Raw genomic sequence first — 15,842 nt, forward strand, 5'->3', positions numbered from 1 at the left:
AATCAACTGTCAGCAACTTTGCAGAGCCTCAGGCTAGGATCTTTCCCTGCTGTGCTATCAGGAAATGCTAGGGAATGAATGTGAAACGTAAGACATACAAAGCACCTTCTCTGCTCTCAATTGAGTTGTAATTCCTCTCTGCAAGACTTATTCTTAAAATATGCACGGCATATTTCTCGGAGGTAGACACTTGCGAAACCACAATTGCTTGACATAGCAATGTCTGGCATGTTAATTAAAAGATTAGGAGAGCTGAAGTCCAACATTTCTGGATAGCATCTATTGGGAAAGTAGTCCTAGTCCCTTAGGACTAGGTGGAGTAATGACTCAGTACCTGCTGGATCAAGCCCACTTTTCTCTGAACCTAGAACCAAACTAACATGTGACATCTTGTACTTGTAAAATATCAGTATTCAATGAAGTTGATACACTATAGATCAGGGGTCCCCAACCCCTGGTCCATGGACCGGCACCAGTCCGCAGCATGCCAGAAACCAGTCCACACAAACAAGCGAAGCCCCATTCGCTGGATGCAGGCAGCACACGAAACCACACCCCCTCTGGTCCTTGGGAAAACCTCTCTCCACAGAACCGGTCCCTGGTGCCCAAAAGGTTGGGGGCCTCTGCTGTAGATCAATCTTGGCATTCACCTGTCGCTAACTGTTGGCACATATTGGTACATACTAAGATAATAAGTAAAAGGGAGTCCCTGCAAATTTCACTCCGGTAGTCGTTGCCAACTATAGAGGCTGATGGTCATCTCCCTTTGAAGGCCACTGAACCTGTGCTGTCTTAAGACATTTCCGCGGTCATGAAGTCACAGAGTGCTGTTATCTTCCCATCGACGTGGTACCTATTTATCTACTCGCATTTGCGTGCTTTTGAACTGCTAGGTTGGCAGGAGCTGGAGCATATAACAGGAGCTCACCCCTATGCATGGCACTCCGGCCTCAAGCTCATCATTCTTAACCACTAAGCCACCATGCCACTGCTAAGATAATACAAATAAGATAACAAATTCCAGACATAATTTGTAATGACTGAGAAACTAACAAAGAAAGAATAGCTCAGAGAAAAAGTTCCGCTTTTGCATATGCCTCCCTCGCCCCTACAAAAAATACACAGCCCAGGGGACAAGAGGGTATGGATATGAAGAGGCAGTTTAGAGGAGGACATGGTGGTTTATGTGACTTTTTATAAGGAGAGTCGTGGTATAACACTGGGCAGTGAGTTTAAAAAACAGAATTGTTTTTGAAATAACGTCAAAAACCTGCAAGTATTAGCGGAAGATTAAGCGTTACTAAGAAGGCCTTTAAAGAATCAAATGTGTTCCAGCTAGATAAAAGAGAGAAGATGTAAATTTGAGCATTTAAAGAGCCTTGCAATTTGATCCTATGTGTCTGCTATGGAATTTTGGCTTTAGCCAAGTGCTGCTAACCTAAAATGTGCTGTGGCGTAAACTGTATTAATAGAGTATGTGTTTCAACCCAACCCAATTTGAGGCAGGAGTTGCAGGAATTAAGATTGCTGAAAATTTATGAGATTTGTGAAATCTTTGGATTAGCAGTTGCTATTTTAGCAGCATTGGCAAAAGAGGATGCTATCCATTTTGTGATGCTTTCCATCATAATTTCTGGAACCTGAAAAATGGCAGCCTTTGACATTATAAGTTGTCAGAGGATTTAAGAACTGCAGCAACTTTATCCTTGCCAATAGATTAAAGGACTTCCCACACATTTTAAAGTAAGGGCTCTAAAATGTATAGTATTTTCATTCAACTTAAATCTTTTTATTTAAAATAATATTCCACAATGCTTTCAACAATGACAGAACCTCTAATGCACTGCCTTCATGGGAAAAGTTGGGAAATCTTTCAGAGATGTATCTGTCTTGAAATAGCCCATGTTAGACTGTATAGCACAGTCAAAACATCAGCACAGGACATTTTGTATTATGCCATAAACTGTTTCATGATCATGTTTATATCATAAAATGTTTCATAAAAATGGCCAAATTTCAATTTTATGAGAGTCATGGGTCCCAGAGTTTGTACACATTCTTTAAATACCTTGAAGTACCTTGATTCAAAAATGGTTGTCCTATGACAGGGATAGGCAACCTTGGCTCTTTTATGACTCGTGGACTTCAACTCCCAGAATTCCTGAGCAGCACTCTTTTATGACTCGTGGACTTCAACTCCCAGAATTCCTGAGCCAGCAAGCTGGCTCAGGAATTCTGGAAGTCCACGAGTCATAAAAGAGCCAGGGTTGCCTATCCCTGCCTTGTGATATACCATTTCACCAGTTAAAGTATACAGGAACCAGAGTTTTAGTAGTACCGTATATAGATTTCCCAAGAACAAAAATAGTAGCTAGTCTTTTAAGTACTGGCAATACAGTTTTTTGTGCCTGACCTGAGTGACTACATTTTTTATCCTTTGTAATAATGCACATCCAAATAGACTTTCAAAGTGACCTTCTCCTTCACTTCATCCAGATTTGGGGGTTGGGGCAAGGTTTGTTTTCCTCAAGGTGAAGAATAGACAGTTCTAAGCATGCTTTTCAGAGTATATATCAATGTATACATGTAGTCCTCAACTTACGACCACAATGGAGCCCAAAATTTCTGTCACTAAGCAAGGCAGTTGGTAAGTGAAATTGTTTTGCTCCATTTTATGATCTTTCTTGCTATAGTTGTTAAGTAAATCACTGAAATGTTTAAGTTAGCAACATAGTTGTTAAGTGAATCTGGCTTCCCCATTGACTTTGCTTGTCAGAAGATTGCAAAAGGTGGTCACATGACCCCAGGACACTGCAACCAACATAAATATGAGTCATTTGCCAAGAATCCAGATTTTGATCATATGACCATGGGGATGCTGCAATTTTTTTTAATGTGCTGAGGACAAGCATAAGTGCTGGGTTTTGGATGCTATCTTGATCTCTCCTGGGTTATCTAAATGAGAGATATTTCATTTCTTTTTATGTCTTGTGTGCATAAACCAATTCCATCTCTTTGCAGAAAGAGCTTCCCTTAGGAGTCTCAGCCTCCATCCTGATTCCGTGAAAGGATTTAACATGGGACGTGCCATCAGTACCAACAGCCTGGCCAGCAGCACGTTGAACAGGCTTGCTGTCCGGCCATCAACAGTCCAAGCAGAGATTCTCAAAAGACTCTCTTATTCAGAATTGTCCCTTTTCCAGCCTGCCCAAGGATATTCCAGGGACAAAAACGAGAAGACGTCATGGGAGGAAAGACCCAAAATTATGAGCAAATCTTTCCATGACTTGACACAGAGTCAGGTGTTGGTCAGCCCCGTTCGGAAAAATTTTGCCCCCCCTGGGAACTCCTCATCACAGAAAATGGAGGAATTGATGGAGAAGATCTTTCAAACAGCGCCTAAATCTAATACCGAATCAGTGGTTGGAGGAGCAAAACTCAACAAGTAAGGATGTTTCTTAGGGATTGATTTTAACATGGCCGGCTTCATGGTAGTTGCTGAATAGGTCCTTTCTGTAGAGGAGATAAAGTTGGTTGCTCCTATGCATAGTATGCATAATTTTGAACCTCCTGGTAGGATTTCAGACACTGTCTATGGAGATTCTCAGTCATCCAGGTCATGGTTGTCCCAAAAGTGCTTTTTCAAGTGGCAACTGGACTTTCTTATTTTTCTTTGAAGACATTTCGCTTCTCATCCAAGAAGCTTCTTCATCTCTGACTGGATGATGGAGAATTTATATTTATATAAATTTAGATTTATATTCCTTGCAAGAATATAAAGGCCCCAGACCCATTTGCACTTCTCAGGTGACCCTGAGGACACAAATTAACCTCCAAGTGGCCTCAATGACTCTCTAAAAGAATGCAAATGACCAGCTGTCTGCAAGGAATATAAATCCTTCCATTCCCCACCATCCAGTCAGAGCTGAAGAAGCTTCTTGGATGAGAAGTGAAACATTTTCAAAGAAAAACAAGAAAGTCCAGTTGCCTCTTGAAAATTTCAAGCATTATTTTACTTTGGTGTAATTTTAGATTCCTTTACTTAATATACATTAGTGTTTGTGTTATAATTTAATTTAATTTAATATAGCTTATATGGATTTAATATGATACATTATTTTACAAATGTATTTTAACTCTATCCTAAATTTTATTTGTCTATTACCTGCGCTGGTCTTTGATCGCAATAAATCGAATTGAATTGATTTCAAGCATTGTGTATATCTGGGGAAACTAATATATGAGAAGAATTTCCTTGTAAAATACTTGCAATGTAACCATGGTAATTTTTTTAGGAGCCACCCTGTGGAAGTGGTAGCATTTCAAAATATTGTGTATTAATGGAAAATTAGTATAGATAACTTTTAAGGACAATTAACTGCAGATATTAAACATAATCCCAGACTTCTTTTATAGATATAAAAGCAGGAGTCTATAAACTGTATTAAGCAGCTGGTATTATTAGGCCAAAGACAAGGAAAGTTTCCTCTTTAGATTCATTTTTTAGTAGTGACATTGAGCACTTTTGCAGCACTATAAAACCAACCATTTGTGGCTGAAATTTTCCTGATGTAGGAACGGGAGCCACTGGGGGGAAGCAAGAACTGCATTCACGTACATTGCAGGATTCATTTTCATTCCACCATACTAAAAACTTCCTTTTTGTGGCTGCCTTTCATATTGATTTCCATGTGCTTTGCTTTCCCGCACATAAATTGAACTGATTCACATTTCACAGATCTCTGCCAGCATGTTCTTTGATGTAAAGTATGCATTTTTAAAGGGACACGGTGGCTCAGTGGGTTAGGATGCTGAGCCTGTCGATCAGAAGGTCGGCAGTTTGGCGGGTCAAATCCCGAGTGCCGCGTAACAGAGTGAGCGTTTGTTACTCGTCCCAGCTTCTGCCAACCTAGCAGTTCGAAAGCACGTAAAAATGCAAGTAGAAAAATAGGGACCACTACGGTGGGAAGGTAACAGCGTTCCGTGCGCCTTTGGCGTCTAGTCATGCCGGCCACATGACCACGGAGACGTCCTCGGACAAGCGCTGGCTCTTCGGCTTTGAAACGGAAACGACTAGCACGCATGTGCGGGGGAAGCTTTACCTTTACCTTATGCATTTTTATGCCTGTGTTGTGTACCATATTAGCTTGTATCTTTATTTTATTACATTTTTCCTTTGTTCTCTTCTGCTTTTTATTTTCCTCACTTTTTTCCCCCCTACTCTGTTTCTTCAACCATTTTTTAGTTCAGACTCCCATCCAGGTTTAAATGCCAGCCTAGAAAGAAAGAAAAATGAATTTGACTCTTCATCCACAGAAGATACAGACCAAGCCTTTGTAATAGGTCAGCATTGTTTGGTTTCAGTCCAATTGTACTGTGCAATTTAGAAGCATAAGCGATTTTCTAGTTGGCTATTAATAATTGACATACATTGTGAATTTGTTCTGAACTATTTGGGAGAATGCTAATGTTATTTAATGCTTTGTTTGCTCTTTTTTGGGGGGAACCAATGTTAATTTATTCTTTTTCCCACCCCAGGAAAAAGTAACTGATGAGAGTCCCTAAGTATTACAACTCTTTTTTTTACAAAAAAAGAGAACCAAATAAATGTGACAAATTTATGACAGTGGTAATTTTTGTGTTATTTTTAGCCCCATAGATAAGCTGTGTTGTTTGTTCCCTTAGATTCTCTTTGCTACAATAAGCATGAAGCCTCCAACTTTCTCTATTGGGCTGTCCTAAAAGATTAAAAGATGATTTAGATATAAAAATAAATGCATCTTTATCACTGCTAATTGCAGAGAATCCTGATGCACTTCAATAAATCTTAAGTAATATTTCAGAATAAACATGGAGTAAAATAAAAACCAGAATATATGTACAAAAAGTCAGTTGATAGGCGAAATTGATGGAAGGACAAAATTAAACATTTTAAAGGTGTCTAAAAACCCTTGGAATGGGTAGTAATTGCACCAGATAGAAGAAACAGTGGAGAAAGTTCTAGATCTTGAGAAAACCAATTCTAGATCTTGATGAAAGCATTCTAACTAAATATTAACATTGTAAGTCCAGTTATTTAAGAGCAGACTGCATCAGCCTGCCGCTTTGCATATATGCAAAAAAAAATCCCATCCCCCTTATTCCCAGGGGGAGGGCGTTCTCTGTGGGCGCGCCAGACCTTTGGAACCGTTTACCGGTGGAGCTCCGGACGGCTCCCGACCTTCGCTCCTTCCGACGTGACCTAAAAACATATTTATTTGAACAAGCCGGCCTGGTCTGATGGGTTTAGGGGTATTTTAACGTTTTGTACTAATCTATTGAATTGGGCTATTGTATTTAATATTTAATTTTTATATATTGTATTTTATTGTATTGCCCTGTACACCACCCTGAGTCCTTCGGGAGAAGGGCAGTATAAAAATTAAATTATTATTCTTAATTATTATTATTATTATTATTATTAGTAGTAGTAGTAGTAGTAGTAGTAGTAGTAGTAGTAGTAGTACCAAATGACAATTTCTTAAACTAATGGGATCTCTCCTAACATCAAGAGTGCATTTGATACGACAACATTCAGAAAAGTGTCATGGATTTCTGCAGGGAGGCAAGGGGTTCAAATTATAAAACAGGCACCATAACACAAACTGCTTGTGTGAGTTTTTTTGTACTGAAGTTGTAACCTTGCACCCAGGTAGGTAAGGAGCAGACCTGCTAATATTATGTTATGAAACATTCTGTCATTTTCTTGCTTTCGGCATCTCTGAGAAATGAGCCTACGCATATACTGTAAATAATCTATGCAAGGAGAATTACATTGGTTCAACTAAAGAAGCAGGCAAAACAAAATTCTTCCTCTTTTGACATGCCCCAACCCTAAAATGGGAAAGACCACAAAAACATAAAATAGAATGTCCACGTTTTTAAGTCTCCATGTATTGCAGGCAAATTAGGTTCATTCGCTACTAGCATGCTGTGTCATGGATCAGAATAATTCAGTTTCTTAAATGTTTATTACCTCTCTAACATTTCATGTAGAAAGAAGATGTTTATTTTTTCCTTATCCATTCTGAAAATGTCAGTGTAGAGTTGAAGCTCACCATTAGTTCCTTTTGAACTTTTGTAAGATTTAATTGTACAATGAATTGGAATGAAGCTTGATTTATGTAGTGTTTATGTTTATGTTTATGTTTTATTTAATTTATATACCGCCCTTCTCCCTAGGGACTCAGGGCGGTTCACAGGGCATATAAATAAAAATACAATACTGTACAAAAGTTAAAACAAAGATTAAATCAGTGCCCAATTAAAAAACAATAATGCAATCTAAAATGACAATTTAAAACACAGCTCCCCCATCAGGCCAGACCGGCCAATTCAAACAAATGGGTCTTCAGACCACGACGGAAAGTTCGGAGGTCCGATGCCGTCCGGAGCTCCACCGGCAGTTGGTTCCACAAAGCCGGGGCACCCACAGAGAAGGCTCTCCCCCTGGGGGCCGCCAGTCGACATTCCCTGACCGGAGGCACCCTGAGGAGGCCCTCTCTGTGGGAACGCACAGGACGGAGGGGAGTTGAAGCCGGCAGCAGGTGGTCCCCGAGGTACCCCGGACCCATGCCATGTAGGGACTTAAAGATCATAACTAAGACCTTGAACCTCACCCGGAAGACAACTGGTAACCAATGCAGCTCGCGGAGCAAAGGTGTAACATGGGAGTACCGGGAAACTCCCAAGACAACTCTCGCGGCCGCATTCTGTACCAGTTGGAGCCTCCGAGTGGTCTTCAAGGGAAGCCCCATGTAGAGAGCATTACAGTAGTCAAGGCGAGAGGTCACGAGCGCATGAGTGACCGTGCACAGGGCATCCCGGTCCAGATAGGGCCGCAACTGGCGCACCAGGCGAACCTGGGCAAAAGCCCCCCTAGTCACGGCCACTACATGATCTTCTAGGGTAAGCCATGAATCTAGGAGGACTCCCAAGTTGCGAGCCCTATCCACGGGGGGTAAGAGCTCACCCCCCATAGAAAGAGATGGAACATCTTGAATGTCCCGGGATGCCGGAATGCACAGCCACTCAGTCTTGTCAGGGTTGAGCTGAAGTCTGTTCCTCCCCATCCAGACCCGAACCGCCTCCAGGCAACGGGACATCACAGCGAGGGCATCACTGGGGTGGTTTGGGGTCGAAAAGAAAAGTTGGGTATCATCGGCATATTGATGATACCCAACTCCAAAACCACGAATGATCTCACCCAGCGGTTTCATGTAGATGTTGAACAGGAGAGGCGAGAGAACCGACCCCTGAGGAACTCCACAAACGAGAGACCTCGGGGCCGATCTCTGCCCCCCTGCCAACACCGACTGCGAACGTCCCAGGAGATAGGAGGAGAACCACCTAAGAACCGTGCCTCCCACTCCCAATCCCCTGAGACGCCGCAGCAAGATACCATGGTTGATGGTATCGAAAGCCGCCGAGAGGTCTAATAGGACTAGGACAGAGGAATATCCCCTGTCCCGAGCCCTCCAGAGATCATTCACCAGAGCGACCAATGCCGTCTCCGTGCTGTACCCGGGCCTGAAACCCGATTGGTAGGGGTCCAGATAATCCGCTTCATCCAGGACCAGAGGGAGCTGATGCGCCACCACACTCTCAACAACCTTCGCAAGAAAGCGAAGGTTGGAGACTGGACGAAAGTTGTTCAACACAGCTGGGTCCAAGGCAGGCTTCTTGAGGAGAGGTCTCACCACCGCCTCCTTCAAGACGGTGGGGAAATAACCCTCACTCAAAGAAGCAGATATAACCGCCTGGAGCCAGCCTCGTGTCCTCTCCCTAGCTGCATAAACCAGCCAGGAAGGGCACGGGTCCAACAAACATGTGGAGGAGCTCAGCCTCCCCATAATCCTGTCCACTTCATCAGGGGTCACAGAATCAAACTCTTCCCAGATAACATTGACAAGACAAGTCAATGACAAATCTACAAGTGTTGTAGATAAGAAATAGAATTTGTCTCATTATACTTCAATATTATATTTTTAAAAATGTCCTGTTGCTTTGGTCCGCAGATGGTCTCCAAACAGAGAATAATATAGTGTCTTTACCAGAAAGGGAGATCAATTTGATCAACTTGAAAAAAGATGAAAAATATGGCTTAGGTAAGTAGATGTTACTTTAACAATTACATATAAATGCAGAAATAAAAAAAACAAGTAGATCACACAGTGTATTGAAAGGAGGCTTTCACTGTCAGAACTATCCCTGAGATTTGAGTCATTAACAAACTTTGTTGTGGTGAGGCAAAAGATATATTTTTTCCTTTCAAAAGAAGTTGATGTTTATGCATGTATGTTTGTGTGTATGTATGTATGCATGTTTATAAACTGCCCAATTTGACTGACTCTGGATGGTATGCATAAGGAAACTGAGATGGAATCATCCTGATAAATAAAACATGTAGTAACAATATCATAAGAATTATAGTACAGTAGTTCAAAATTAGTAGAAATTAAAAAGCACTTATGAATTGGGCCTGGGAGCATTCTAGCGATCAGTGCAGCAATTTCAAAGGAGGTTGAGATATCCATAATATCCAGTTTGCCCAAATAGCTGTTTTTTGTTTGTTTATTCAAATGTATTTCCCATCACAATCGTAAATAGAGTCTCAGATGTTTATTTTAAAAGACAGAAATATAATTACAAATGATAAAAAACACTCTACATACAGAACCCCAAACTACATCATGACCCAAACACCCTCTAGAAAATGGCCATCCTTAGCTGTTTCCAGAAGGCCAATAATTGTGGAGCTAATCAACCTCCAATGAGAAAGCCTTCCAGAGATCCAGCCGCAATATGGGAAAATGGTGCCCCCAGGCTTCGTGTCCTCCCCCAACTTCCAAAACTGGAAGACAGACAACTGCTTTGCTCACGCAATCCAAGTGGTTGGGTTGACTCCAGTGGAGAGATACAGTTAGATAAGATAAGATAATAAGATAATCTTTATTGTCATTTTACTGTGGGCACAATGGCACACATCAAAAATGAAATTTAGTTGCCCGCTCTGAAAGTGAAACACATACATGACACACACCTAAAACATACTATATACAACATATGTATAGACCCACACCCCTACATATACATAACATTAAAATATTAAATACTATCCATCTTGAATATATAACGGAAGGAGGAAGCCTGAGAGTTCACAAAGTTAATGCTGTATGGAATGAAACTATGGTTGAATCTGGATGTTCTGCTATGGATACCACGAAGCCTCCTCCCAGAAGGCAACAAGGAAAACAGGTTGTGAAGAGGATGAGTAGTGGCGCAGATAACCTTACGGACCCTGTTCAAGCAACGCTTCCAAGTTATCTTCAAGGAGCATGTTGCACTAGTTCTGTCATCAAATGACTTGTTCTTTTCACTGAGAAATTTGAAAATTGTGCTACCCCGATTTTCCCTAATCAGGGCTCCTCTGTACTGTTGTGAATTATAATTTTTATCATCTCTGGCATCTGAATTCTGATAAAGAATATTGAGAGTTATGCTGTAAAAATCATTTGGATTAGGAGTGGCTGTTTCCTGTCATGTTTTGAACAGTAAAGCAGTGGTGATTGGCTTGTGCCCAACACAAAGAACTCAACAGATATTTTGCAACTGGATTTTCTATTCAGGCTTTAAGGATCAAAAACGGGAGAACAGATATCCAATAAACATGTCTAATAGCTGATATAAGCAATATTTGAACAGCCCAGCCCAGCACTACATAGAAAGGTGATGTCCCAGATAATTTCTTCTGTTCTTTCAGTCATTATCCAAACAAGTCCTAAACTTTTCTTAGATACCATCTAAGATAGCAGTTGTTATTATATTTGGTGTTGGTGGTTTCCACAGTTGTATGTAGTACAAAGAGTTAATATATAACAAACCCAGCAACTTGGAGCCAATAACATTAGAATCCAGATGTTTCAGTCTAGACATTCCTCAGTCCAGTGCCTTCCAAATGTGTTTTGAATGCATCTTCCTAAAATTCTTGAGCCACGTATGTAGTCTCTGGGTATCTGAAGAGTCCACATTGGGGAAGGCAACTAGATACCAACACTGGACACTCATAAGAGAATTCCCTACTAGGGCAATTCGGCAGAGATCCATTTTAGTCTTAGGACATTTGAGGGCATTGTTTTACCCAGAAAAATATCTTGGAAAACCACGTAATAAATCAGTAAGCCATTGATTTGTAAAATATTGCTATGAATAACCAAAAAGTTATTTGTCACAGGGTTTGAGATAACTGGTGGCGAGAAGACTGGAAAATTTGATCTTGGAATTTTTATCCATTCAGTAACTCCTGGAGGACCAGCTGATTTGCAAGGATCATTAAAACCAGGTGATGTTCCACAAAATAGGAATTGATTACACTTTGGTTCTTCTTTTAAAATCAACACAGAAATCTGCACAGTTTTAATATTTTAATTTATTTTAATTATTTTTCTATTTGTTTTATAACCTGTCATCCAGAGTCACCTTATAGGGGAGATGGGTGGCATAAAAATTTGATAGATAGATAGATGATAGATAGATAGATAGATAGATAGATAGATAGATAGATAGATAGATAGATAGATAGATAGATAGATAGATAGATAGATAGATAGATAAAATGAAATTACCTGAATGTTTCATATTAAAACTTCCAGTATCGTCCTTGGTAATATTTTAATACATAACTTTGAACATTGGCTAATTGTTTGAAAATTATATTAAGAGATGCAGATGGAGATGGAGATAGAGACATGATAGAAACAGAGATCAAGACTAAGGTATATGAATAAATATTAGGGCTATTACAGCTCTAAATCAGTGGAACTCTAGTCTAGTAGTCTGTTGCCTTTCTTACTTTACCAACTGATTGATGGCGATATGATTAGAAAAAGGATGACAGAAGATTTGTAAGCTTGTAAGCCGCCCTGAGTCTTCGGAGAATGGCGGGATATAAATGGAATTAAAATAAATAAAATAAATAAATAAAAAGAAATGAAGATTAAACTATTTAAGCCTGTAGTCATGCCTTTGTCAGAGTTTTCCAATATATTCCTAGACTTTGGGACTTTGACCTCATAAAAATCTTCATTCTGTGCTTACTGGAGTTATTTGGAATATAAAGCTTGAAGGTTTTTTTTCCTCATAATTTATTAGTACATCTTCAAATATTGAGGTTATTTAAACTGCCAATGGACTCTTTTTTCATTTGTAAGAATGCTCACTTGGCCTTTATAAGTTTCCACACTAAAGAGAATAGATTTTATTGTTAATAGGATAATATGTATAACACAGTGTTAAGATATTTAAATTTAGTAGCTGGAACAGTGGGGTTGTACAATGAGCCAGAACACACAGCTGTAGCTGATTGGTTGGGGAGTGCTCTCTGGCTCCGGTGTGAGGCAATCTGCATTGCGATTGGTTGCTGTGGGTGTGGAGAGGGAGTTTCCCTTTTTCCCGCCTTTTTCTTCTGTGTGCTCTGTGTGCCCTGATGATTTACCTCATGATGGAGTGATGTGCCTGACTATCTTGTTTGCTGTTTATATAGATGTAAAATATATTTATTTATATAAAACTACAAGTTCTTGTCAGTGTCTCTGGCTCCAATTGGACACCTGCTGCGCAATTCCCTGACACACAGATATGTTAAAATGAACTCCAGCTTGCAGATTTGGTGAATCTCTTCTGAAAACACTAAACACTAGTAATCTGCAAGACAGATTCTATACTGCACATTCTTTCCAGCTCTACCGTTTGTCAAATTCTGTGATAAGAATTTGTGATAATGGCTTTAGAAGGACAGCTACTAGTCTCATAAAGAGGAGTCATTCTGACATACCAAATGGTGGTCCTGGTAATGGGAATTGCCTTTTTGGAACTCTTATTCCGCACAAGATTGGAGAATTTCAAATTCTTATAAGGGAAATTAATCACATGCATATTATTCTTTCTGTTACCAGTGTGTGTAATACATTTCCTCAACATTTCATAATGAGTTTACCGTGTTTTCCTGCTCCAGTTTAATAACATTTATGTTTGGAAGAATGTCTGCTTGCAAAATGCAATGAATGCTAAACTTCGGAAATATTAGTAGAGGACAGCAAACTTTAGAAACATCTATTCTGGATTGTTAATTTCTGACTTAATCCATCTGCATAGGAGATCGTCTGATTTCAGTAAACAGTGTGAGTTTGGAAGGGGTCAGCCATCTTGCAGCTTTAGAAATTATTGAGCATGCTCCAGAAAATGTGACCCTTGTCGTTTCTCAACCTAAAGATGGATCAGTTAAAGGTATTTCCCAAAATAAAACCTTTTTTCTAGGTTAACAATTCATATATAGCAACCTGCAATTCTTTCTGTTCTAATCAGTATTTTCCTTCTTCTAGATCAGGCATGTCAAACTCGTGATGTCATGTGATGTCGCGTGACATATCGGGACTTTTTCCCGTTGCCGACAAAAGGGTGGGTGTGGTTTTGGCATGATGCATCCAGTCCATGGGCCGGCAGTTTGACATGCCTGTTCCAGATGCTTTTCTGTGCAAGAGGGCTTAAATGAGCCCCTATTAGCACTCTGCAGACCTTTGGCTTAGAAGAAGTAGTGCACAAACATAGCAACTACCTGTTCAGATAGCCCTTGAGTTACCCAGTGGTAAGAGTAGTTTGATAATAAAATAAATAAATAAATAATGGCGCCTACTCAGTATGGTTGCATTTTGGTGGTGATCATTAAATGAATGCAGTGGTTGTAAGTGAGAATACCACAATCATAAGTGAGAATGCTGTGGTTGTTAAGTGAAACCAGTGTTCACTATGGCACAGTTTTGCTGAATACTGGAAGTAAATGCCAATTTTCAACAAATTTGTCATAAGCTGCAGTTGTGATGATGATGATGATGATAATAATAATAATAATAATAATAATAATATAATAATAATAATAATAATAATAATAATAATAATAATAATAATAAGAAGAAGAAGAAGAAGAAGAAGAAGAAGAAGAAGAAGAAGAAGAAGAAGAAGAAGTTGGAAGGGACCTTGGAGGTCATCTAGTCCAACCCCCTGCTCAGGCAGGAAACCCTATACCATTTCAGGCAAATGGCTGTCCAGTCTCTTCTTAAAAACTTCCAGTGTTGGAGCATTCACCACTTCTGGATATTGAGCACTCAAAGTGTCTGATCATCAGAATTTCAGACCCAGGTCCTAAATTCCCTTTTTCAGGTAGGTCGATCACTAAATGATCAGATGTAAGTTGAGAACTACTTGTAACTCCAAAAGCAGCTACCTCTTGATAAGTTTGCGTGGCTGTCCTCCACAGCTATGAACAATTGCAGAAAAAGACAGATTTGCTTTAAGGAATTTCAGGCAAGTGCAATATTTGTATCCCCATCTGTTCTGAAGTCCCAGTTTGTGTTCAAAAGCACTGCACAGCCTTTGTTACTATTTCTGTAAGTGGCTCCTTAGCTATAGGTTCTACAGTACAAATATTGCCAATTAACATCTGACTTAATCAGCTGATAAAAATGGTTTTCTGATGGAAAAAGAGGGGAAAAAAGAGCAAGAGCCTTCTAAAAGGATAGCCATAGGATGGCCAACTTCTTTCAAGGCGATTGAATCATTCCTGTTGTTTTTTCTATCCAAATACTTGAAGTTAGCTCTAGGCTCAGATGACAGGGGTGGGCATGTGGAATTGCCAAAGCAGATTTTGATAATTTGAAACAGACAATAACATTCAAAATAGAAGAAGAATGGAACTAATAAAAGTGGAAAAATAAAGACTTAGAACTACAGCAGCTAAAAACTTCATATCAAGACAAAATAGACAAGATGGAACAAATTATTTTCATAGCCAGCTGAAATGCCAGTAAGGGAAGAGTCCCTTCGCCTTTCCAAGCATGAGAGACCTCTGTAGACTTGGTGTCAAATTAATCCCCAAATTCTTTGACCAAGTGACAAAATTAGTGGATCAGAGGAATGCTGTGGATATAATTTACTTGGACTTCAGTAAGGCATTTGATAAAGTAGATCACAACCTTCTACTTGATAAGATAGAAAAATGTGGGTTAGACAGAATCACCACCAGATGGATTCGTAGCTGGCTGACAGGCCGTACTCAGTGTGTGGTCCTCAATGGAACCGCATCTACATGGAGGGACGTTTGTAGTGGGATGCCCCAGGGCTCTGTTCTGGGCCCAGTGCTCTTCAACATCTTCATCAACGATTTTTTGCAGACGACACCAAGCTGGCAGGAATAGCCAACACTCCAGAAGACAGGCTTAAGATACAGGAGGATCTGGACAGACTTGAACACTGGGCGCTATCTAACAAAATGAAATTCAATGGTGAGAAAAGTAAGGTTCTACATTTAGGCAAAAAAACCCAAATGTACAGGTATAGTATAGGGGGTACCTTGCTCAATAGTAGTAACTGTGAGAGGGATCTCAGAGTCCTAGTGGACAATCACTTAAATATGAGCCAGCAGTGTGCTGCAGCTGCCAAAAAAGCCAACATACTGCTAGGCTGGATTAACAGAGGAATAGAATCAAGATCACGTGAAGTATTAATACCATTTTACAATGCCTTGGTAAGGCCACACTTGGAATACTGCATCCAGTTTTGGTCACCACGATGTAAAAAGGATATTGAGACTCTAGAAAGGGTACAGAGAAGAGCAACAAAGATGATCAGGGGACTGGAGGCTAAAACATATAAGAAACAGTTGCTGGAATTGGGTATGTCTAGTTTAATGAAGAGAAGGACGAGGGGGGGGACATGATAACAATATTCCAATATCTCAGGGGCTGCCACAG

At 40.0% G+C, this 15,842-nt stretch overlaps 1 protein-coding gene across 1 annotated transcript in view; it reads left to right on the top strand.

Annotated features, from left to right (window-relative positions):
- PTPN13 (protein tyrosine phosphatase non-receptor type 13) overlaps positions 1–15,842 on the top strand; it is a gene marked incomplete at its 5' end in the record, with an annotated part of 123,045 nt that overhangs the window by 63,068 nt on the left and 44,135 nt on the right. The window contains 5 exons of the mRNA XM_081332275.1: positions 3,022–3,445; positions 5,246–5,343; positions 9,057–9,146; positions 11,273–11,380; positions 13,192–13,323. Of these exons, the coding sequence (XP_081188401.1) occupies positions 3,022–3,445; positions 5,246–5,343; positions 9,057–9,146; positions 11,273–11,380; positions 13,192–13,323 (852 nt within the window). The remainder of the gene's footprint in view (positions 1–3,021; positions 3,446–5,245; positions 5,344–9,056; positions 9,147–11,272; positions 11,381–13,191; positions 13,324–15,842) is intronic.

This window comes from Vipera berus, assembly GCF_964194415.1.
Source record: "Vipera berus genome assembly, chromosome: 7".
Classification (NCBI taxonomy): Eukaryota; Metazoa; Chordata; class Lepidosauria; order Squamata; family Viperidae; genus Vipera; species Vipera berus.